Here is a 22,344-nt window from a genome sequence, read left to right on the forward strand (position 1 = left end):
TTTTTGTTTTTATTGCGTATTATGTGTTTTTGCATTGTGATTTTGTGTTGTGGACCACCCTGAGACCTGTGGGTATCGGGTGGTATACAAATCTAATAAATAATTATAATAATAAAAAACAATACTATATGCCTTTGTAGTATAAATGCGAGTTCAATCCACAGCTACTTACCAAAATGTGATACCGCTAAAGTGGTTTAAAAATGGCTAAAAATACCCCTTTGTATAATTCCAACCTATCGGCATAAAGGTCCACTACCCTTAATAGGCAACAAATTGAAGTTTCCATATTCTATTTTATGACAACATAAAGATTTCATTTCATATTAAATTCAGATTCTTTTGCAAGTATTAGACCAGATTGTACAAGACCACTTACATTTTCCAATCCATCCAGCTCCGACCTGCAATATAAAATTTTAAAAGTTAATATAACCTCAAAAAGCAAGCAGTGACAGAACCGTACTTCAAGCCATACTGGAGAGAGCAGTATGTTTTATTTCAACAATAGCCCAATTCAGATGATCATATCTTGGTTTAATAAGGAGATTATATGAATATGAGCCTTTTGCCCACCCACTCAACCTCTTCAGTCCTCCTCTCCCAGCTAATCTAATCAAGAAGCCTCTAATTAACTATCATTGCCTGCTTTGTCTGAAATGGGAAATTATGGTTACTACTTTGTAACAAGTCATAATATTAAAGCAGCTTCAACCCTTGGTTGAACATCCTAGCTTGTTTCATAGCAGCTAATCATAGTTTCCCGGGTTTTGATGGAACAGGAAACAATGGTTAATAAGAGGCTTCTTGGTTTGATTGTTGTGAAGGAACGAACTGGGGAGCTGAACGGGCAAGCAAAATATTTATTCATTATCTATGTATTAAGCTGAGGTATAATCAGAATGTAGCCAATACGTCAAAGAGCTACAGTATATACTCTTTGTGTGGTATTCAATTAAGATTTACTCAGAGTACACCCACTGCAATTAATTAACATGGCTAAGTGAGGTTTGTTAATGTCAGTAGGTCTACTCTGAGTACAACTTGCTTGAATATTGCCCTTATTTTTTCTGAATTTTGTTTCTTTCACGTGTATCTTTAAGCCTAGCATATTATTCTCCTAGCTTCAAGGAAGCTGTTAAGTGGGTAGGCAAACCCAATATTGGGAGTGTAAATTCAGGTATCACTCCCCACCGATTACCTTATTCACCCTAATTTGCACACGCATGTACCTCACTTTAACTCTCATTTCTCAAAGATTCACAGCTGACCATGTGAACAATTTGTTGCCGGGAAAGGATAATACAGGGATATTACCTCAAACAGTCCGCTATTCTCTTGACAACTTTCATGGCAAAGCCAAAGAACCAGAGGAGCCACATATTCTGGCTTGAAAGCATCCAGCATATCTAGGTTAGACGGAGTTTAAAATAACGTAAGTTTGCAAAAATAAAATAAAAATGCTATACACTCTAGAACAGACGTTGCACACCAGGAATGGAAAAACTGTTGTCCTCGGGTTGCTGATGGACTACAACTCCCATCAACCTCAACCATTCTCCATGGCTGACAAGAGCTGGAGTCCTACCACATCTAGAGGGCCACAGTTTCCCCATCCTGGTTGTATATAAAGAGATAAAATACCAGGCATAACTGATATTTGTAAGTGCATGCTCACATTCGTCCTTTGTTATCCTTGTTTCGCTTCCTCACTTCCCCATAATTTTAGACTGTAATCTCCTTGGGGAAAGGAGGCACTAATAATAATAATAATAATAATAATAATAATAATAATAATAATAATTTATTTATTCCCCAGCCTCTCTGGGTGGCTCCCAACAGAATATTAAAAATACAACAAAACATCAAACATTAAAAATTTCCCTAAAGAAGGCTGCCTTCAGATGTCTTCTAAAAGTCAGATAGTTCTTTATTTCCTTGACATCTGAAGGGAGGGTGTTCCACAAGGCAGGTGCCACTACCAAGAAGTCCCTCTGCCTGGTTCCCTGTAGCCTCACTTCTAGCAGTGAGGGAACTGCCAGAAGGCCTTCAAAGCTGGACCTCAGTGTCTGGGCAGAACGATGGGGGTGGAGACGCTCCTTCAGGTATACTGGGCCAAGGCCATTTAAGGCTTTAAAGGTCAGCACCAACACTTTGAGTTGTGCTCGAAAACGTACTAGGAGCCAATCTGCCTCTCTTCTCGCCTTCAGAATTTAAGAGCGTTATGCGGTGTACAAAATAAAACATTGCAAGTGATAACTTGCTGTCCAAAAACACCCAGCATGGAGTTTTCATCCAGGCATCATAGCACAGAGATAGAAGTTGGGACACATTTCAGTGTATCATTCCACCTTTCCTCCAAAGAGCTTTACATGGCTCTCCCCATCTCCTTATTTTCAGAACAACACTGTGAGGTAGGTAAGGCTGAGAGTCACGTGACTGGTTCTAGGCCACCCAGTGAGCTTCATGGCTGAGTGGCGATTTGAGTCCCACCTTCCCAGTTCCTAGTCTGACACCCTAACTATTACGTACACCACATGGATTTTACAAAGACCCATGGGAAGAACAGATGTTGCACAGAGGCAGGAAATGGTGAGACAAGCCTACAGAAGAAATATGGTTGTTGCAGGAGCAAGTAGCTTATCAAGTTTTCTGACAAATTCAAGAAACGTTGGTTCACACGCACCAAGAGCAAAAAAACCCCAAACCCCTCCCAAATTAGCTTTGCCTATATCAGCGTTAGTCTGGCATGCAATCTCCTCTTGCTCTTCTTTTTGCAATGTGACGAGATGCAACATCATCACTCTTGGCAAATACATCTAACATGTTTAACATACATACTTTCAGTGGTGGAATTTGGTGCTGTGGCACCCTAAGCTAGGTCAAAATTTGGCACCCTCCCCATCAGCTGTCCTTGTCAGTTTGCATTTCTTAGTACAGAAAGTATTGATCTGATGTGCAGAGATCTTTCCTATTCCGTTTAATTCAGGAGTGTTCTGGAAAGTTTCTTTCTGCATGAGAGAATCTTGCAGAAGGTTCTTGTTTGGGTTATTTCTTCTGGGAAGCTGAGTACAGCTGGTTTAAACTGGTTCTGTTATATTTCTGTCAAGGTCATGCTGGCTATAATAGGCCAGAAGGAGCCTGGCCTTCACTTTACTTTATCTTTTCCGTCTCGTTGTTCTGGTGTTCTGTGCTGTGCGTTAAGGTTTAGTCTTATTACAGTGGAACCTCGGGTTAAGTACTTAATTCGTTCCGGAGGTCCGTTCTTAACCTGAAACTGTTCTTAACCTGAAGCACCACTTTAGCTAATGGGGCCTCCTGCTGTCGCCACGCTGCCGGAGCACGATTTCTGTTCTCACCCTGAAGCAAAGTTCTTAACCTGAAGCACGATTTCTGGGTTAGCGGAGTCTGTAACCTGAAGCGTATATAACCTGAAGCGTATGTAACCTGAGGTACCACTGTACTCCGTTTGAACATCTGTGCTTGCAGTACTAGTCTCAGCGCTTTTGGCTGGTGGTGCCTGGCTCCTTTAGAAAGACGAGTCTCAAAACTGAGTAACATACAAAACAACCAGACATAAAATGTCACTAAGAACAGGGGCAGAGTGCTTATTTATCTTTACTTCCAGGTCACGGTGAACCCACCCAACAGACCACCAGATGCTACTGCCATGGATCTCACTACAGGAGATCAGGTAAATAGTTTACTTCCTGCCAAAAATATATATATTTAAATATTCCTGTGGAGGTGTCGTATGGAGTCTTGTATTTAACAAGTCACCTGGTCATAGGGATTTCAGGCAGGCAGGCGAGCAGGCTGATGGAAGAATGGCGAATCATGGGGCCTCCTGCTGCCGCTGTGCTGCTAGAGCACGATTTCTGTTCTCATCCTGAAGCAAAGTTCTTAACCTGAAGCAGGATTTCTGGGTTAGCAGAGTCTGTAACCTGAAGCATATGTAACCTGAAGCATATGTAACCTGAGGTACCACTGTATAAATATTGTAAGTTTTATTTTAAGTGCTGCAAGTGGATTTTTATGAACTCTGCCAATCCTGAATGTATTGGATTTGTGACCATTGTGCTCATTTGCCTTCAGTAGCAGTAAAGCTCTGCTGGATGAAGTACAATTGCCTTTGATCTTTTTTCTTGGAAACTCTGCAAAGTTTTTCCTCCTCTGGAGACGGCACGACACTCCTGCCATGCCAGGCTTGGGGAAGGAAGAATGAAGGCTCCAGCAGGGTTCAAAGCCCATCTACCTCCTTCCCAAAGCTGGGCAAGAACTAACTAGGCTTTGGGAAGGAGGTGGAAGGACTCGAGGACCCTGTCAGAGCCCTTACAGCTCTTTCCCGTAGCCAGGCAAGTGTTTATGGGGTGCCCTGCGCTCAGCACCCAGTGCGAGGGAACCAGTTGCACTGCCCTAAAACCTCCGCTGCCACTTTGGAGGAACGCATGCTGAAGACTGAAATTTCAGCTTAAAAACTCAATAACATGGTGCTCACATAAAATATGCCGGCCCTTATAGGTTCACATTAGAAGTCACCCATGTTGGCATTAAGTTGAGTGATGAACAAAAATGTTGGCATCTACTTTTTATAAAACATGCACCGTTTTTTCTGAGCACTTAAGAGGTTGATGTCGACGCCGGGTACACTCAAGTAAATGCCAACTTTAACCTTAATCAGAAATGAAGTGGGAGTCTGTGCAGGACACTAAAAGAATGTCTGTGGAAGATGACAAAGTAACACTCCAAGATTAATATATTTAGGAGTTGGGGGAGAAAGGGAACTGGGACTTCACAAATGCCGTTGTATCTCATATTGCTTCCTTGCATTAGAACAAAGGCCATAAACAGGCGGAAAGCCATATCCAGTTAAAGATGATACAGCTGTAAAAGGGACCCCTGATCATTAGGTCCAGTCGTGACCGACTCTGGGGTTGCAGAGCTCATCTCGCTTTATTGGCCGAGGGAGCCGGCATACAGCTTCCAGGTCATGTGGACAGCATGACTAAGCCACTTCTGGCGAACCAGAGCAGTGCACGGAAACACCGTTTACCTTCCCGCTGGAGCAGTACCTATTTATCTACTTGCACTTTGATGTGCTTTCGAACTGCTAGGTTGGCAGGAGCAGGGACCGAGCAACGGGAGCTCACCCCGTTGAAGGGATTCGAACCGCCAACCTTCTGATCAGCAAGTCCTAGGCTCTGTGGTTTAACCCACAGCGCCACCCACATCCCTGATACAACTGTAGTCGCTGCAATTCAGGAGGGTGAATCTCGCACGCTATGTCCTGAACAGTCTTTTCTCCCCATTTATGAGCAGATAACTTTGTTTGTATCAGATGCGAAGCTCTTTTAACTGCTTTCTTCTAATGCAGGAGCATCCAAACTTTTTTCAAAGAGGGCCAGATTTGATGAAGTGAACATGCATGAGGGCCAACCAAAATTGTTGACCTTTTTTAGGATTGAAGTTGTTGAGTGTTTTTTAGGATTTTACCCTGGGGAAATAAACTGCCACAGGGGCCGGATTAAACCAACCGGTGGGCCACATTACGCCCCAGAAACGGATGCCTGTTCTAATGGATCATGCAAGTGGTTCATAAGAAGCACTGTATGCTGTATTTGTGGATGTGCTTGAAACAATACTGCTAAAAGTGGTGAAATTATTTATTATTTTTAAAATAGGGAGATATTGGAAGGTTTGCAGCAGCCACTGGGCTGAATCGCTCATTGAAGAACTGGGTTCTGAATTATTAATACAAGACATGAAATAAATATATTTCCAAAGTGCATCAATGCAGAACATTGCGCTTTATGTGTAAGTCCAAGTGACAGCACATCAAAGACCAAAAGCTTTAATCTGAGTCTTAGCGGTCTGCGTTTGTCTTTGGAAGACAAGAGGAACGATATGAAGATACAGGATTAAAGTGAGCTTCACACACAAGCACATCTATTCCAGCATCGCAAGCATCATGCAATGAAGCAAACAGAAGACACTTTGAAAACACCACAATCAGCAGCACTGGTGGTCTCATACAAAAGCAGTCAAATCCATCAGTGCCAGGCAAGAGGTGGTCAAAAAAGGTGTGTCTCCGAACAGGGGGTAGGAAATTTTCTCAGGCCTCGCTTTCACTGAGCCTAGACCTATTGAATCCCCAGCATGCTTTGTCAAAATAAGTTTTGAGTTGTTCCTCAGTTGTTGTTTGGAAAATTAAAAGCATGTGCTTCTCTAAAAGTCTTATGCAGCACTCACGGTGAGTGAGTTACATAAATTTGTTCCCTTTGAAATCTAGGGAAACTGGAATCAGCTCATCTCTATGTTCCTTGGAGGACTAGACCAAAAGTTTAATCTAGTTTACAGTTCCATTTAATCCCAGATACTGTGTTGCCAACAATAGCTTTTCCAGTGATCCAGGAAAGGTATCATTACTGCAAATGAGAAACAGACATGCTGCTATTGCAAAATTTCTTATCACCCAGTTAAACAATCAGGTCCAGAATTTTGATTTTAAATATTTTGGCAAAGAGCCAATGGTAGATCTATTCTCTGTTACATTTTTTTTCGTTCTTTTTCTATCTCCTTTTCAAAAAAATCTGCACTTGCTGGGGACCAGTCAAAACAAATAACATTTCAAAATTTGAAGTTCTAGTCTGCTCTTGATTCAGGGTAGTTAGGGGATAGACCAGAGTGTGGGACAGTAGTTAGCGTTCTGGGTTCATATTCCCACTCAGCCATGAGGTCACTTTGACCGGTCAACAACTCACAGTCTAACCTACCACACAAGGCTTTGGTGAGGATAACATGGGGAGAATTATGTACACCACTTTGAGCTCCTCAGAGGAGAAGTGGCATATTACTAACATAACAAATAAAGAAAAGGAAAAAGGAAAAACATTTGACTGTGTGATCCTTTGTAATTTTGCCACCGTTTCGGTGATTTAATAACACATCCAAAGCTCACCTGAAATGGAAGAAATGTCAGGAACAGAAAAGTAGATGAGCAGTTCTGCGATATTAAATCGGCCACTTTGCTAATATTTAGATTGCTTACCCTGAGGCATGACCGTCTGCGTTAGCCGAGATCCTGCGGTGGGAGCAATGGTGTTGCAATGGATGTTGTACTTTCTGCCCTCGACTGCAAGTGTGTTCGCAAGACCCAAAAGACCAAGTTTGGCAGCGCTGTAGTTTGCCTGGCCAAAGTTGCCATATATCCCAGCAGCTGAGGAAGTCATAATTATTCTGGAAAACAAAACGCAGCGAATTCCTGCATTAATATGTCATGGCAGAAAACACTTTGAAAGGGGACAAGGGGACTAGGCCAGTAAAAGCAAGGGAGATGAATCCTGTAATGTGATAGGGCAAGTCAGCAAACAGCACCAGGCTTTTCACATAGCGGCAAAATGATTTCCCCTCTTATCTAGTAATAGAACAGCCAAGTCATTTAGCAAGGTTTGGAAGTGCAAGTTAGTGACTAGCAAATAGGAGATATTCTGCTATCTCAGGGTTGTTGTTTAGTCGTTTAGTTGTGTCCGACTCTTCGTGACCCCATGGACCAGAGCATGCCAGGCACTCCTGTCTTCCACTGCCTCCCACAGTTTGGTCAAACTCATGTTCATAGTTTCAAGAACACTGTCCAATCATCTTGTCCTCTATCGTCCCCTTCTCTTTGTGCCCTCCATCTTTCCCAACATCAGGGTCTTTTCCAGGGAGTCTTCTCTTCTCATGAGGTGGCCAAAGTATTGGAGAGTCAGCTTCAGGATCTGTCCTTCCAGTGAGCTCAGGGCTGATTTCCTTAAATAAACCCTGATTATCTCAGGGTAGAGTCCCACAAACTATTGAAATGGCAGTGATTAAGAGAGACATTTGGGTATGTTACCATGATTGCTCATAGCAAATTTATTCTCACTCAGCCCCCTGCCCCTGCCTGGCTATTTGGGGCAATAATATTGGCTAACCTTAGTACAGGGGTTGCCAAGAAGGTGCCCTCCAGATGTTGCCGACTTTCATCATTCCTACACCAGCATGTCCGATGGGCAGGTATGAGAATTGTAGTCCAATAACATCTGGAAGGGACTTTGTTGGTTATCCCTTAGGGGACTGTTGTATGGAGGACAACTAGATAATATCAGTGTTCAAAGTTCCTCACATGCAAGTGCTCTACAGCTATTAAGCATTATTGTTAGTATTATTGAACAACAACAACTATTACTGCTTATATTTAATAACCATTACATCATGGTTTTGATGGTTGTCTACCATCTTAGGGTTCTTTTTCCTTTTTAAAAGGAAATATGAATTCTTTTCTTTTTTTAAGATTAAAGTATCATGGATTTTACAGAGAAACAGGTGGTAACATAACCACAGAGTACTTTAACTCTTATTAATTCAACAGAGTTTTGGATCCCTCCGGCAGTATGTTCAGTGACCAATCCAATCTACTCACCTGCCAAAGTTCTGGTTTTTCATATGGTTCCATGCAGCTCGGGTTACCAGGAAAGACCCCCTCAGGTGAACTTTGTGAATTATATCTAGAAGGAATTCAAGCAGTTTAATGCATGTGTTTCCTGAATGAGTGAAGGAGATGCTTTTCTTTGGAACAATGGCCTGGAGTCTGACTAGCCCTCTGTGCCACGTCTCGTGCAGCTACGGTCGGTCCCCCAACAATCCAGAACAGATTTTCAAAGGGTCTGCAGAGTAAATGTAAGATCTGCAAAAACTACCATAATAGCTTCTGTTGGAAGAAGGATCCTATTAGTGGAACTCTGCTCTGCTCCATCAATGGAACCTCAGCTTGGATCTAAGCCAACAGGATGAACCTTCAGTCTGTGAGTTTAATTAGGCCCACCAAAGCTTCCCATTTGGCCTGCAACGTCTTTTCAGCCAAACCCAACACCATATATGACATCAGGTGTGGGGCAGGTAAATATATGGCTCAGCTGAAAGACAAATTTACAGGTACTGGTGATCAACAACACCTGGAAGGTTCTGTGCTAAACACTAGAAGATTATCAGGTCTTATGAAGAGCTGTGCACTGGGGTTCATAATGCCCAATGATCAGCTGACCTTTGGCACTTTGCAGGCTGTGCCTTCAGCCTCACTGTTTCATTTCAAAGTATGTGGGCAAAAATGGGTCACCTGATGTCACCATTGCATCAGGTGATTGACAGGGGGCTGGTCCACCTACCTGTCAAACATGGGGGGGAGGGTGTTGGGAGATAATGATATGCCCCACCAACCAGATTCTGTTCCCCACCACTGATCCATGTCATTGAGCTTTGTTACTTAGTCAACTCACCCCAGTCTTCATCACTAATTCTAGCGAATGAACGGTCCCTCAGTATCCTAAATAGAAGAAAAGGAAGCAAAATCATCACAGCAGGCACAACGTCATGAATCTGTGGCAGAAGAAAAAGGTTTTGTCGTTCAGATCTACTTACCCAGCATTGTTGATAAGTATGTCTGCAAAATAAATGCACACAAAATGTCATATAGATATATACACGCTATACATAGTTATGATATGCATGCTAAAATCTTTACTACTACTTGAGTTGCATTAAATTTTGCCTTTAGCAAATCTGGCCAGTCCTGAGACACAGAGAGAGTACATTTCATGAATGCAAAATGCTTGCACTTGTTAAAGGCTGGAAGTGACTCCAGTCTCTGGCTGCAGCACATCAGGTTGGTATAACATCAACAACAACAACTATAATAATAATTTTATTATTTGTATCCTGCCCATCTGACTGGGTTGCCCCAGCCACTTGTAACAGACTGGCAAGAGAGAAAAGAACGCCCCACATTTTTGTTTGGAATGAATGAACAGTTACTAAAATTTGGGCAAACGAAAGTGCTTCTTGGAACGTAACTGGCCTAACAGCCTCATTCAAATTCAGGGGCACTTGCATATCTAAATGAAGCAATGCCTCTCAAACAAAGGACAAGGACATGCTGATGCCTGCTATCCTAAGCATTTGCTAGAACAGCAAGTCCAAGGTTCAGGCCGCCAGACAACTTAGCATGAATATATAATGCTGTTGCAATGTGAAAAAGAGAGTTAATTCAAATTCAATACTCCTTACGTATTTTGAAGTGGCGCCATAAAACTTTGCCTTGCCGTTTTATGCATCTGTGTAAAGGTAAAGGGGCCCCTAACCATTAGGTCCAGTCGTGGCCGACTCTGGGGTTGCAGCGCTCATTTTGCTTTATTGGCCGAGGAAGCCGGTGTACAGCTTCCGGGTCATGTGGCCAGCATGACTAAGCCGCTTCTGGCGAACCAGAGCAGTGCACGGAAACGCCGTTTACCTTCCCGCCAGAGCAGTACCTATTTATCTACTTGCACTCTGAGGTGCTTTCGAACTGCTAGGTTGGCAGGAGCAGGGACCGAGCAACGGGAGCTCACCCCATTGCAGGGATTTGAACCGCCGACCTTCTGATCGGCAAGTCCTAGGCTCTGTGGTTTAACCCACAGCGCCACCCGCGTCCATAGTGACATTCAAAAATGTACATGGCTGGGCCCTAATGAGTAAGAGATTAACAGTCCTGCCCTAATCACAGTAGCTTCAGGACAGGACTCCTCAAATGCCCTGATGCCCACATGGTGCTCCAGGTGAGCTGAAATCCTCCCTCTTCTCATCAATAGGATGGTTGGCTCTTGATGACAGAAGGATGCCTTCATGCAGCTGTCCACCACTCAAGTGGATACAGAAGCCTTTTCATGAGCTGCATCTGAAAGATCAGGGCAGCTATGTGGGAGCTAACCCCCTAAGTCTGTCCTAAACCTCCATTTAGGACAGAAGCACCCTGTCTCATTAAAAAATAATAATCATACCTATCCTCCCAAAAGCATCCAGTGCAGTTTTCACAAGCTTCTCGCCGGCTTCCACTGAATCTGCAGAAAGAAGTTACAGAAAAAGAACTTAAACCTCAATCACCAATGAGAATATTCTAGTTAGATAGAATACACCCATGCTGGTGGAAAGCAGGACACTAGAAAACCTGAATGTGATCCCTAGAGGCCATTACACATCAAATTTTGCTCACGCACAAACTATCTGGGCTATGCATTTGCATGAACAAGTTGATTACCATAGACAGCAGTAACTCCTGCAACTGCAGCTACTGCGATTTCTTCCTGCTGCATTCATAATTACCAGAGACATTATGCTCACAAATAGATGCCTGTGGATAGACCCAATAGCCGAAATGGGGAAGAAAACACCGCCTTGGATCCTATGAGCCCTTTGGGTGAGTGGAAGCCACTTCTGCTTGTTCATAGCAGGAAGCGCCAATACCCATCCCAGCTGCAGCCCCTCCGGCACATGCCATTCCAGAGGGGTCTCCTGGCTCTCAGAAGTAAATTTGCAGAGAGGCACCAGGGGGTATGGAGCAGAAAAAACCCTGCTTTGTGTATGGCACAATGTGCACTGCTGTTGTCTGGATCCAAGCCACTGTATGAGCACATGTCCTTGGAAGGTAACACATATTTAAGACCCTGAACCAAAAAAATGGCTTAAATGTGGGAACAAGCAGCATTTTGAGTGGTTTTTAACGCATCCAATATCTTCCGATGCCTGGGCTTCAGACATCACAATCTAAAGCAGGCTTCCTCAACCTCGGCCCTTCAGATATTTTTTGGCCTACAACTCCCATGATCCCTAGCTGGGAGGACCAGTGGTCAGGGTTGATGGGAATTGTAGTCAAGTAAGCAACTTGATTACATATAATTTTGCCAAAATGTCAGACCCTTCTAAGAACCTCACCTGGATTTACATATTTCAAGAGTTAGAAATAGTAGCTTTGCCAGCATATGTTTTCTTGGGCGGGGGAGAGGCAGGCTAGAGATGAGAGGGGAGAAACATACCATAGTTGGCCACTGCTTTTCCACCTTTGGCTCTGATTTCTTCAACAACATTGTCAGCAGCTGATGAGCTCTTTCCATGTCCCTTGAAGTCGCCTCCGAGATCATTCACTGGATAACAAACAGAGAAGATTGTAATGAGAATTACGTAGGACCAGCTGCTGCAACTTAAGGTAGGGCCAGACCTTAAAGATCAGCCATGCCAACTTAAATAAAATATTGGAAGGGCCAGGTAAGCCCCGCCCCACATAATTGATCAAATGTCGGGGTGCAACCCACAGCATTTAAATGGTAATGCCCATCAACTTTGGGGAGACCCAGCGCCCTCAAATATTTTATTGCAGAAGGCCGAAGGGACCTCGGCCCCTAGGTATGTACAGTATCTTAACCATGACTCTGGGTTCAGATGACACTCTGAGCTAAACCTTGGCATAGTTGCCATTCTGCACCAAGCTAAAAAGCTCAGGGGTCAGAGCAAAGCAAGAGGGAGCTCCCCATTGGGAACTGTGACTGTGCAAACATGCCAGAAAGTCATACTTATCAAGATGTGTGAGCCAGACCTAACATACAGTGGTACCTTGGTTCCCAAATGGCTTAGTTGTCGAACAAATCAGCGCCTGAACACCGCAAACCCGGAAGCTCCTGCAGCCAATCAGAAGCCGTGCCTTGGTTTTTGAACGGTTTCAGGAGTCGAACGGACTCCTGGAATGGATTAAGTTCAAGAACCAAGGTACCACTGTATATGGGTCAGAATAAGTACAGTGGTGCCCCACAAGACGAATGCCTCGCAAGACGGAAAACCCGCTAGACAAAAGGGTTTTCCGTTTTTGAGCTGCTTCATAAGACGAATTTTCCTATGGGCTTGCTTCGCAAGACGAAAACGTCTTGCGAGTGTTCCGATTTTTTCCCGCTTCCCCCCTTTTTCTAACCCGCTAAGCCGCTAATAGCCTTTTAGCCGCTAAGCCGCTAAACCACTAATAGCGCTAATCCGCTAATAGGGTTGCTTCGCAAGACGAAAAAACCGCTAGACGAAGAGACTCGCGGAACGGATTATTTTCGTCTTGCGAGGCACCACTGTACGCATTTAGTCTGCCAATGGGAAGTTTTAATCTGGGATAGGGAACTTGCAGTCCTCCAGGTGTTATTGGACTGGAGTCGAACAACATCAGGAGGGTCACAGGTTCCATGTCCTTCATTTAAACTAAAACTTCCTAGACTGAAAAATCATGAGCAATCTGAGTAATGTTTCTGGCACAGCGAGCTTTTCTGTAATTGGATACCTGTGCAAAGAGGGGAGGCTAAGACTACATATAAACTTTGAGCTGAAATTGTCAGAAACCCAACACGAGCTTACAGGGTGAGTGAAAGTATTTCAGGACCCTATGAAGGCCATCTATTGGCAGTCTGTGTTTAAAAAGCACACTCAGTAGTTAAAACAGGAGCCCCCAATATCATGGATGGATGCAGTTATTCTGCAAAATCTTTTTTTTCTTCCCCTGCTGCGCACTAATTAGACTTCATAGCCAGGCAGAAAGAGTTTTATTTTCATCCTTGCAATTCAGCGCTTTTGAACTGTAAGAAACATGCATGGAGTATTTGCATATTTTCAGACATAAAACAAGAGCATGCAGAAAATCCAGGTTACGTAATAATAATGCAAAGCAGCACGTCTTGGAGGAGAGCTCAAAAAGGAAAGCAAATTGTGCTTGTGGATATGTATATATATTGTATTTATGAAGCAGGATTACCCCCATGTGGTCAAACTAAATAATGCAATTTAAAATTTGCCACTGTGTTTAATAATTCTTCAGGGTTAATGAAGTACATTAAAAAAGTGTCCATAAAAAATTGTTCTGAAAAACACACAGAATCAGGGGATAGCATAAAATTAATATCCTTATGCAGACACCTCATGATCTGTTTAAAAGCATTCTACAAGCCTAAGTGTTGGCTAAGGCTGCATCCCAACTCTACTTTACCTGAGAGTAAGCTCCACTAAATTAAATAGGACTTACCGTATTTTTTGCTCTATAAGACTCACTTTTTCCCTTCTAAAAAGTAAGGGGAAATGTGTGTGCGTCTTATGGAGTGAATGCAGGCTGCGCAGCTATCACAGAAGCTAGAAGAGCAAGAGGGATTGCTGCTTTCACTGCGCAGCGATCCCTCTTGCTGTTCTGGCTTCTGAGATTCAGAATATTTTTTTTCTTGTTTTCCTCCTCCAAAAATTAGGTGCGTCTTGTGGTCTGGTGTGTCTTATAGAGCGAAAAATACGGGTACTTCCAAGTGGACCATGTTAGAAACCAATAAAGAATAAAGGTAAAAGATAAAGGTAAAGGTACCCCTGCCCGTACAGGCCAGTCTTGCCAGACTCTAGGGTTGTGCGCTCATCTCACTCTAGAGGCCGGGAGCCAGCGCTGTCCGCAGACACTTCCAGGTCACGTGGCCAGTGTGACGAAGCTACTCTGGCGAGCCAGAGCCGCACACGGAATCACCGTTTACCTTCCCGCTGGTAAGCGGTCCCTATTTATCTACTTGCACCCGGGGGTGCTTTCGAACTGCTAGGTTGGCAGGCACTGGGACCTAGCAGCGGGAGCGCACCCCACCGTGGGGATTCGAACCGCCGACCATGCGATCGGCAAGTCCTAGGCGCTGAGGTTTAACCCACAGCGCCACCCGCGTCCCCAATAAAGAATACAGATCACCAATGAGAAGTGGAGCACAGTAGCACAACTTTAAGCCAGGTGTTTGCAAACAAGTTTACTGAAGGGAGACTGATCTTTGATCCAACAGTAAACGGAATCGCATGCGTGTGACAAATTACACAGATTGAGATCTCTAGTGAAGTGTGAGAGTTGCAGATCTCCACAGATGATAGCAGCTAGAATTCCATAAAACAACAAATGCAAGGGAGACCTATAGAATGTTACAGTAAGCTAAAATTCTGATTGTATCGTTCACTCTTTTGAGTTGTGATAGAAGGGGAGGAGAGAGGGGTAGAGTGAAGGAAAAAGTCTGTATCTCAAATTGAATTACCGTGCAATCCTATATATGTCTACTTGTAGGCGAGTCTCATTCACTTCAGTGGGTAAGAGGGTATAGGATTGCGTTCTGGTATTCAGAATCATACTGCCTTTGGTCAAAGCACATCTATCGCTACTAAGGGGAACAGAAAAGTCTTCAAGACTGCCAACTCTAATGCGATGACACACAAAAAATCAAAGCAGTTTCCAGAGACTGAGAAGATTTAATGTCCTCTGTAACAGAGCTTGGAAGTGGGAGCCTTGCCAATTTTAATTCTTGATTTCACACCCTGTTTTTCCTCCCACAGCAAAATTCATTCTGCAGTAGCCTTGAAGCTGAAATAAGGAAAGTCGTGTCAGAGCAAGCTCCAATACATGCTCAGATTGCAAAAGCTAAAAAAGGAGACTTCACAGGAGACAACAAACAGACCTCTAGTCAAACTCATTTAAAGGCTCTTCCTATGACCTAACAGCAGAAAGATACCAATTATAAGTGGGTACCATTTTTATTGTTTAATAAATAGATTTATTGAATGTTCCTATTTTTACATATACTTCTAACATCAAAAACTGGGGTTGAAGGAGTGGGTGGTTATTTGCTTGCACGAGGCTTAAACATGCATATCTGTATTAGCATTCCAAATGTCAAAATGGGTATTGATTAATTGTAAGGGAGGGCAGTAAGCTCTGTAGCTGATAGACAGATGGACAGGCAAGGATTATATTTCTGTTTCATGCCAGTTTCAAGTAGCCAACTTAATAATAATAATAATAATAATAATAATAATAATAATAATAATAATGTTGTTATTTGTACCCTACCCATCTGACTGGGTTGCCCCAGCCATTCTGGACGGCTTACAACATACCATATTTTTCTCTCTATAAGACCACAAGACGCACCTAGTTTTTGGAGGAGGAAAACAAGAAAAAAAATATTCTGAATCTCAGAAGCCAGAACAGCAAGAGGGATCGCTGCGCAGTGAAAGCGGCAATCCCTCTTGCTGTTCTGGCTTCTGGGATAGCTGCGCAGCCTGTATTCGCTCCATAAGACGCACATACATTTCCCCTTACTTTTTAGGAGGGGAAAAGTGAGTCTTATAGAGCAAAAAATACGGTATACAAAAACCTAGCAAAACATTAAACATTAAAAAACTTCCCTATACAGGTCTGCCTTCAGATGTCTTCTAATGGTTGTATAGTTACTTATCTCCTTGACATCTGATGGGAGGGCATTCCACTTGGAGGGTGCCACTACCAAGAAGGCCTTCTGCCTGGTTTCCTGTAATCTTACAGTGACGGAAACTGCCAGAAGGCCCTCGGAGCTGAACCTCAGTGTCTGGGCTGAACATGGGGGTGGAGGTGCTCCTTCATGCATATAGGGCCTGTATATTTGGCATCTCTGAAAAGCCACATTGAAAGACTAATTTTATTTATTTCCCTTTTATGTTTATGGTGCCACCTGCCTTCCATCACTGACCCCAAGGCTGTATACATGAGATTCCCAGCTGTTACCCAACCAGGCACTAACCAGTCCCAGACAGTGCTGCAAGGCCTCACGTGCCTTCAGACAGAGACTTGCAGGACTCACAAATGAACTATGCGTATATAGAAACTATGCGCTGAATATATTTGCAGTGTTCTGGTCTTCTACTTATAAAACGTTGACAGTTATGCAGAAAACATATGGCATTAAAGGCAGGACCTGAGGTAATAGCAATAGATCTCCAAGTCGTCTAGGATTATTTCCCAAAGGCTAACAATTGTTTGAAAGTGTATCATGTTAAACTAGACTGAAGTGGCTGGAACCATTGTACTGAAAGACTTGAGAATCACAAGGACAAAAGAAGTTAGAATACGACGCCAACTTAAGAAGGGTATAAGGTTTGGTTCACTAGGCTTCTGTTCTAACAGTGCTGCAAAGCCTCTGTTTTTGAGTATGTTTTGAACATTCTTACATTAAAAACGACGAAGGCTCGCATTTCAAACAACTTTAACCACTTCCAGAATAAAAGCTGTAATTCAGAGCAGCTGTTAGCTAAAATGAAAAGGAACTGCACACATTTCTGAAGCTTTTAGCGTAGTTTGTGCTGTAGCTGCTTTGACAACTGCTTGGTTTAAACAGCTTCTCGCACTGGTTGTTGGAGCTGTGGCAGTGGAAACGACAAAGAAAGCCCTGGCTGCAACATGCAGTTTGCAATGCGAAACAGGACTTTTAGATTGCATCGTAAATTTGTGAGCTGCAAAACAGAATAGCTGCTTGGTAGAAAAATATGAGTGATATATATTATTTTCCTAATTGCCATTTATAAACTGCTAGAGTTGCCCACTGCCATTAGCAAACAGGATAGCAATTCCTGGCTACATCGCTAATGAAGCCTGCAATTCTGCTTGGTTCTGAGCTACCAAAACATTTGAAAAACATGTTCTCCATGCCTTAATTCAGGGCCACCAACACTTCTGTCACTGACTCAATTCATGATCAAATTACCATCCCCTCAGACATTACCTCCTTTTCCTCCAATCTTCCTTCCCTTTCATTTTCCTGTTTAGCACTAACTGCAGTTTGCTGTGATGTTCAAATGGCCTAACTATGGTTGTCTTCCAAACCAAAATCATAAACGATGGTTTGAAGCAAACCCTAATCAGGGTTAATGATACATGGTGCAAATTTGCAACCCACTATGCACCCAAATCAGTTTAGGATGAGCTAAATTTAACACAGAGAGTAGAGTGTTAAATGGAACGTGCTCAACTCACTCCCGCTATAGCATTTTCTAAAATTTTTGCACAATTTGTGAACTTCTGTTCATTGCCGCTAAAACCGAAGCTCAAAATGTTCTTGCTAAACAGGCATTGAAAAGGCTTCTACCGTAAGTGCAATCCTGGGAAACTACAGCTACTCATTGAAAGAACTCTCTGGCCATGTGTTAAGAGCTTTGCTCCAGATTTCAAGGTTTAAAATTATGTAAAGCTACAGTGGTACCCCGCAAGACGAATGCCTCGCAAGACGGAAAACCCGCTAGACGAAAGGGTTTTCCGTTTTGGAGGCGCTTCGCAAGACGAATTTCCCTATGGGCTTGCTTCGCAAGAGGAAAGCCCATAGGGAAATCTCCGGGGACCTCTTTTAAATGCTGGTGGTGGGGAGCAAAGCCTTTCCCCCCCTCCGGCCTTCAGAAGAGGTCCAGGAAGGCCGGCGGGGGCCGAAAGGCTTTGCTCCCCACCGCCAGCATTTTAAAAGCAGTCCGGGATAGCAGGGAAGCGCTTCCCGCTATCGCGGACGGCTTTTGAAGGCAGGCGGGGGGTAGCAAAGACTTTCGCCCCCCGCCCGCCTTCAGAAGAGGTCCTGGACCTCTTCTGAAGGCGGACGGGGGGAGAAAGTCTTTGCTCCCCCCTGCCTGCCTTCCCGGGAGAGCGGAGAAAGGCAGCGCGTTTCTCCGCTGTCCCGGACGGCTTTGGAAGGCAGGCGGTGGGGAGCAAAGACTTTCGCCCCCCTCCCGCCTTCAGAAGAGGTCCAGGACCTCTTCTGAAGGCGGGCGGGGGGGCAAAAGTCTTTGTCCCCCCTGCCTGCCTTCCCAGGGGCTTTTACATCGCCCCGGGCAGCGAAGAAGTCCTCCGCTGTCCCGGGCGATTTTAAAATGCCGCCCGCCAGCATTTTAAGATTGCCCCGGACAGCGGAGAAGTCCTCCGCTGTCCCGGGGTTTTTTAAAATGCTGGGGGTAGGAAGAAAAGCCCTTGTCCCCCCCCCCCCAGCCTTCAGAAGAGGTCGGGGGACAGACTGTCCCCGGACCTGGTCTGAAGGCGGTTTCCATAGGAACGCATTAATTGATTTTCAATGCATTCCTATGGGAAACCGTGCATCGCAAGACGAAAAACTCGCAAGAAGAAAAAACTTGCGGAACGAATTAATTTTGTCTTGCGAGGCACCACTGTACATGAAAACACACACTTAGAAGTTGTGCAATTTGAAAAGTGCCCCAACGAGTAGAAGGAGGAACTCAAGATGGAACGCAAGTGATTATCAGGCCAAAACTAGGCCTTTCACTCAGAACTAATTTACTCAGAATGCAGTGAGTTTTATTTCCTAGTTCAATATTATTTCCTAGTTTATTTCAAGGTTCAATAAGCCTTGGAAGTGTCGTTAGCTAATTAGAAACGAGTGTATTTTAATGGGCAGAAGCGGATTAACATACAATACCATACATGTAGGAAAACTAAGAGGACTTAATCCATAACACACATTTTATATTGCTGTTGTCCTTAGACCCTTCCATAACTTGGTTATCCTCCAATGCATTAAACACATTCCAGAGTTTCCAGTATGTTCCAGTATGCTCCTAACCTATGTGCATATATGCGCATTCAGAAACTGCTTGGTTCCCTTTAATGAATCACATGAAGCTGCTGTTGTCCAACTATGAAAAACAAGCCAATTAATCACTAAAGTCCGGCAGTGTTGCATGAGCACCATGAACATGACATGAAAGAAATTACACACACACACAACACTCTTCTAAAATATTGCATGTGGCATTGTGGAACCGCAAGTGTTTCTGTTTTCAGGAAACATTTCCTTACCAGTAAGTAGCCACCACTCCAACTTAACACCAGATTCCCCATAAACATGTTGTGCCTGTGGGCAAGAAGATGTACTCCCCAAATGCGAGTTATGCCATTATGTAAAACCCCTAGCTGTCTTGCCATCGAAACTAGGTCAGAGAAATTAAAACGGGAAAGCTTAACAGTGGATCTCCACAAGTAAGGAACGCAACGATAAATAGATAAATAAATAAATAAATGAACTGCAAAGGTTGCTGGGACAAGTTGCAGTGTTTTAAATCACAAATGACAAAGGTTGCTGGCAAAAGAACGAAAGTAAATAACTTACCAACCACAGAAGCTCCTCTTTCAGCAAACGCCAGGGCATAGGCTCTGCCCAGTCCTACCAGGGATTAAAAAGAAGTTCTTTTAGAATCTCAGCAGTTTAAAAACCGAAAAAGAAGTTGAGTTTGTGTGTGTGGATAACCCAACAAGAAAAGGAACATTTATTCTGAGGTTGCTTCACATCCATGTTTTGTGCAATCATCTGATATAGGGAATTAAGCAGAGGCTCAGAAAGAGATATCCAAAGCGAATGTCATCAGTACTCCTGGCTTACTTGCTGATCTTGTTCCCAGGAGGGCTATCCCAGAAGAAGCTAATCGCTTAAGTCCTTTCATCTGCAGAAATACTTGGAACAATCTATGTAACTAAGCTGTGCAGTAGAGAAGGAAATTAGACAGCCATAGTTCATTCTGGGAAGATGGATGGAGTGAAGGAAAATAAACTTGGGAGATTAATCTACTACTTCCCAAGTTAATATGGTAGCCTTGCAAGTTTAAGTTTAACATCGGTGAACATTTTACAATATGCCTCCGTCATGGAGATTGTGGTGGGGGAAGTAGTTTGAAAACATATTCTGATGCATATGTTTTCTGAACCTACAGCAGGTGTATGTTCATTCCAAGCCACCATACTTTAGAATGTATGCTCGTCTTCACCCAAAATAGCGGCTATTCTCATTCGTGAGAAAGGCTTTGGGAGTAAACCCTGATGGAAAATCCGTGCCTGCTACTTTGTGAGACATCTTTGTGAAAAGAAAAGGTTAAAGGGTAAACACTACACTAATCCGGAGCAGAGTCCCTAAGACAGTTGGAATGGCAACTCCTGCAGCCAGGTAAAAAGGTAAAGGTAAAGAGACCCCTGACAGTTAAGTCCTATCATGAACAACTCTGGGGTTGCGGCGCTTATCTCACTTTACAGGCCGAGGGAGCCAGCATTTGTCCACTCTGCAGACAGTTTTTCCGGGTCACGTGGCCACCATGACTAAGCCGCTTCTGGCGCAACGGAACACTGACATCAGAGCAGTGCACAGAAACGCCGTTTACCTTCCCGCCACAGCGGTGCCTATTAATCTACTTGCACTTTTTGGCGTGCTATTGAACTGCTAGGTTGGCAGGAGCTGGAACTGAGCGACGGGAGCTCACCCCATCACAGGGATTCAAACCACCGACCTTTTGATCAGCAAGCCCAAGGCTCAGTGGTTTAGACCACAGCGCCACCCACATCCAAATGATTGCTCTGCTTTCCTTTGGACCACATCAGCAAGACCGAGAGAGGGGTCCTGCCGTCTGAGCAGCCCAGGACCTGCCCAGGCCTACACTCTAAAGAGGTCAGTTCGGTGCTGCTAACGCAGCAAAAACAACACAAGAGGCAGCAGTTACAAGTCTCTGCAGCCGCAGCAGGCGCTGTGATTCTCCAGCGATTTGACATCACCCCCAGAGGCACACTCCATTGTCTTTTGAGACAGGTGGATGCCAACAAATAAATTTACAGTGCAATCCTACGCCTGTCTACATAGAAATCCCACTGACTGTGTGGGTATGAGATTGCAACCTTACAGTACAATCCTAACCAGGTCTACTCAGAAGTAAGTCCTGGGGCTTACTCTCAAGGTAGGGGAGTTTAGGACTGGAGCATTAGATTGCCTTCCTCATTTTGCACTAAAGGCAAAAACTCTTTCTTCAGTTGGGGCCATTTGTTCAACATGAACACAACAGCACTGTAACAGAAGCCAATTGTCCTTCTCTATTTTTATTTCATCCTTGATCCCATGGACAATCGAATTACAAAAGCCACTTTAGTGGGGGGGAAATAATTGATCCTTGTAAAAAGTTTTTAGAATGCAAAGACAGAACCTGAAGCCCTTTTTCATACAAATGAAGTGGCTTCAAAAACAAACTTGAACAGGCATTTGGCTAAGCAAAATAGCAACATACAACTTCAGCAACCCACAATACCCAACTGTTGGGCTAATTCATGAGATCACTCTTGAGATGCACCCCACAAAAAAGATAAGTTGGTAGTGCAGTGTTCTTAAATCTAAGGTTTCTTAAAAGCATTTATAAATTAGAATCGGTTGTTCGCAAGTGACCAGTGCAGCGTATCTGTGGGAACTTGTTTTTCCAACAAACGCTCTGTGAATAGAATCAATGCCCTATTCAGTTATCAAGTGCATTGCGACACTGGCAGCTTTAACATTTACATGCATCTTGGAGAACAAAGAGCCTTGTGCAACTTTAAAAACTAATTTGTTATTGCCTAAACTTTTGTGGACTTCCTGAACATTTCAGGAAGGGCCATAGATCGGAGCATCTTATCTGGATGCAGAAGATAACAGGTTCAGTCCAGAGCATCTCCATGTAGGACCGATCTGAAAACCTGGAGAGCAACAGTCAGTCTGCATAGACAATTTTGAGCTAGACAGATCAATGATCTGCTTTGATATAAGGTATTTTCCTTTGTTCTTTATTACTATAGCATAGCTGTCAACTTATAGATTTGAAAATAAGGGACCAGCAGCCTCAAAAATAAGGGATCAGCAGCCAAAATAAGGGATTATCCGGGCACAGGTATGTTCAACTTCT

At 43.7% G+C, this 22,344-nt stretch overlaps 1 protein-coding gene across 1 annotated transcript in view; it reads right to left on the reverse strand.

Annotated features, from left to right (window-relative positions):
- HSD17B4 (hydroxysteroid 17-beta dehydrogenase 4) overlaps positions 1-22,344 on the reverse strand; it is a 76,098-nt gene that overhangs the window by 49,433 nt on the left and 4,321 nt on the right. Inside the window, exons 2-10 of the mRNA XM_083464492.1 lie at positions 19,767-19,820; positions 11,862-11,969; positions 10,830-10,889; positions 9,436-9,457; positions 9,294-9,340; positions 8,441-8,525; positions 7,049-7,236; positions 1,318-1,409; positions 380-404 (exon numbers count right to left, since the gene is read on the reverse strand). Coding sequence (XP_083320618.1) covers positions 380-404; positions 1,318-1,409; positions 7,049-7,236; positions 8,441-8,525; positions 9,294-9,340; positions 9,436-9,457; positions 10,830-10,889; positions 11,862-11,969; positions 19,767-19,820 — 681 coding nt within the window. The remainder of the gene's footprint in view (positions 1-379; positions 405-1,317; positions 1,410-7,048; positions 7,237-8,440; positions 8,526-9,293; positions 9,341-9,435; positions 9,458-10,829; positions 10,890-11,861; positions 11,970-19,766; positions 19,821-22,344) is intronic.

This window comes from Podarcis liolepis (genome assembly GCF_965112155.1).
Source record: "Podarcis liolepis genome assembly, chromosome: 11".
NCBI classification, from domain to species: domain Eukaryota; kingdom Metazoa; phylum Chordata; class Lepidosauria; order Squamata; family Lacertidae; genus Podarcis; species Podarcis liolepis.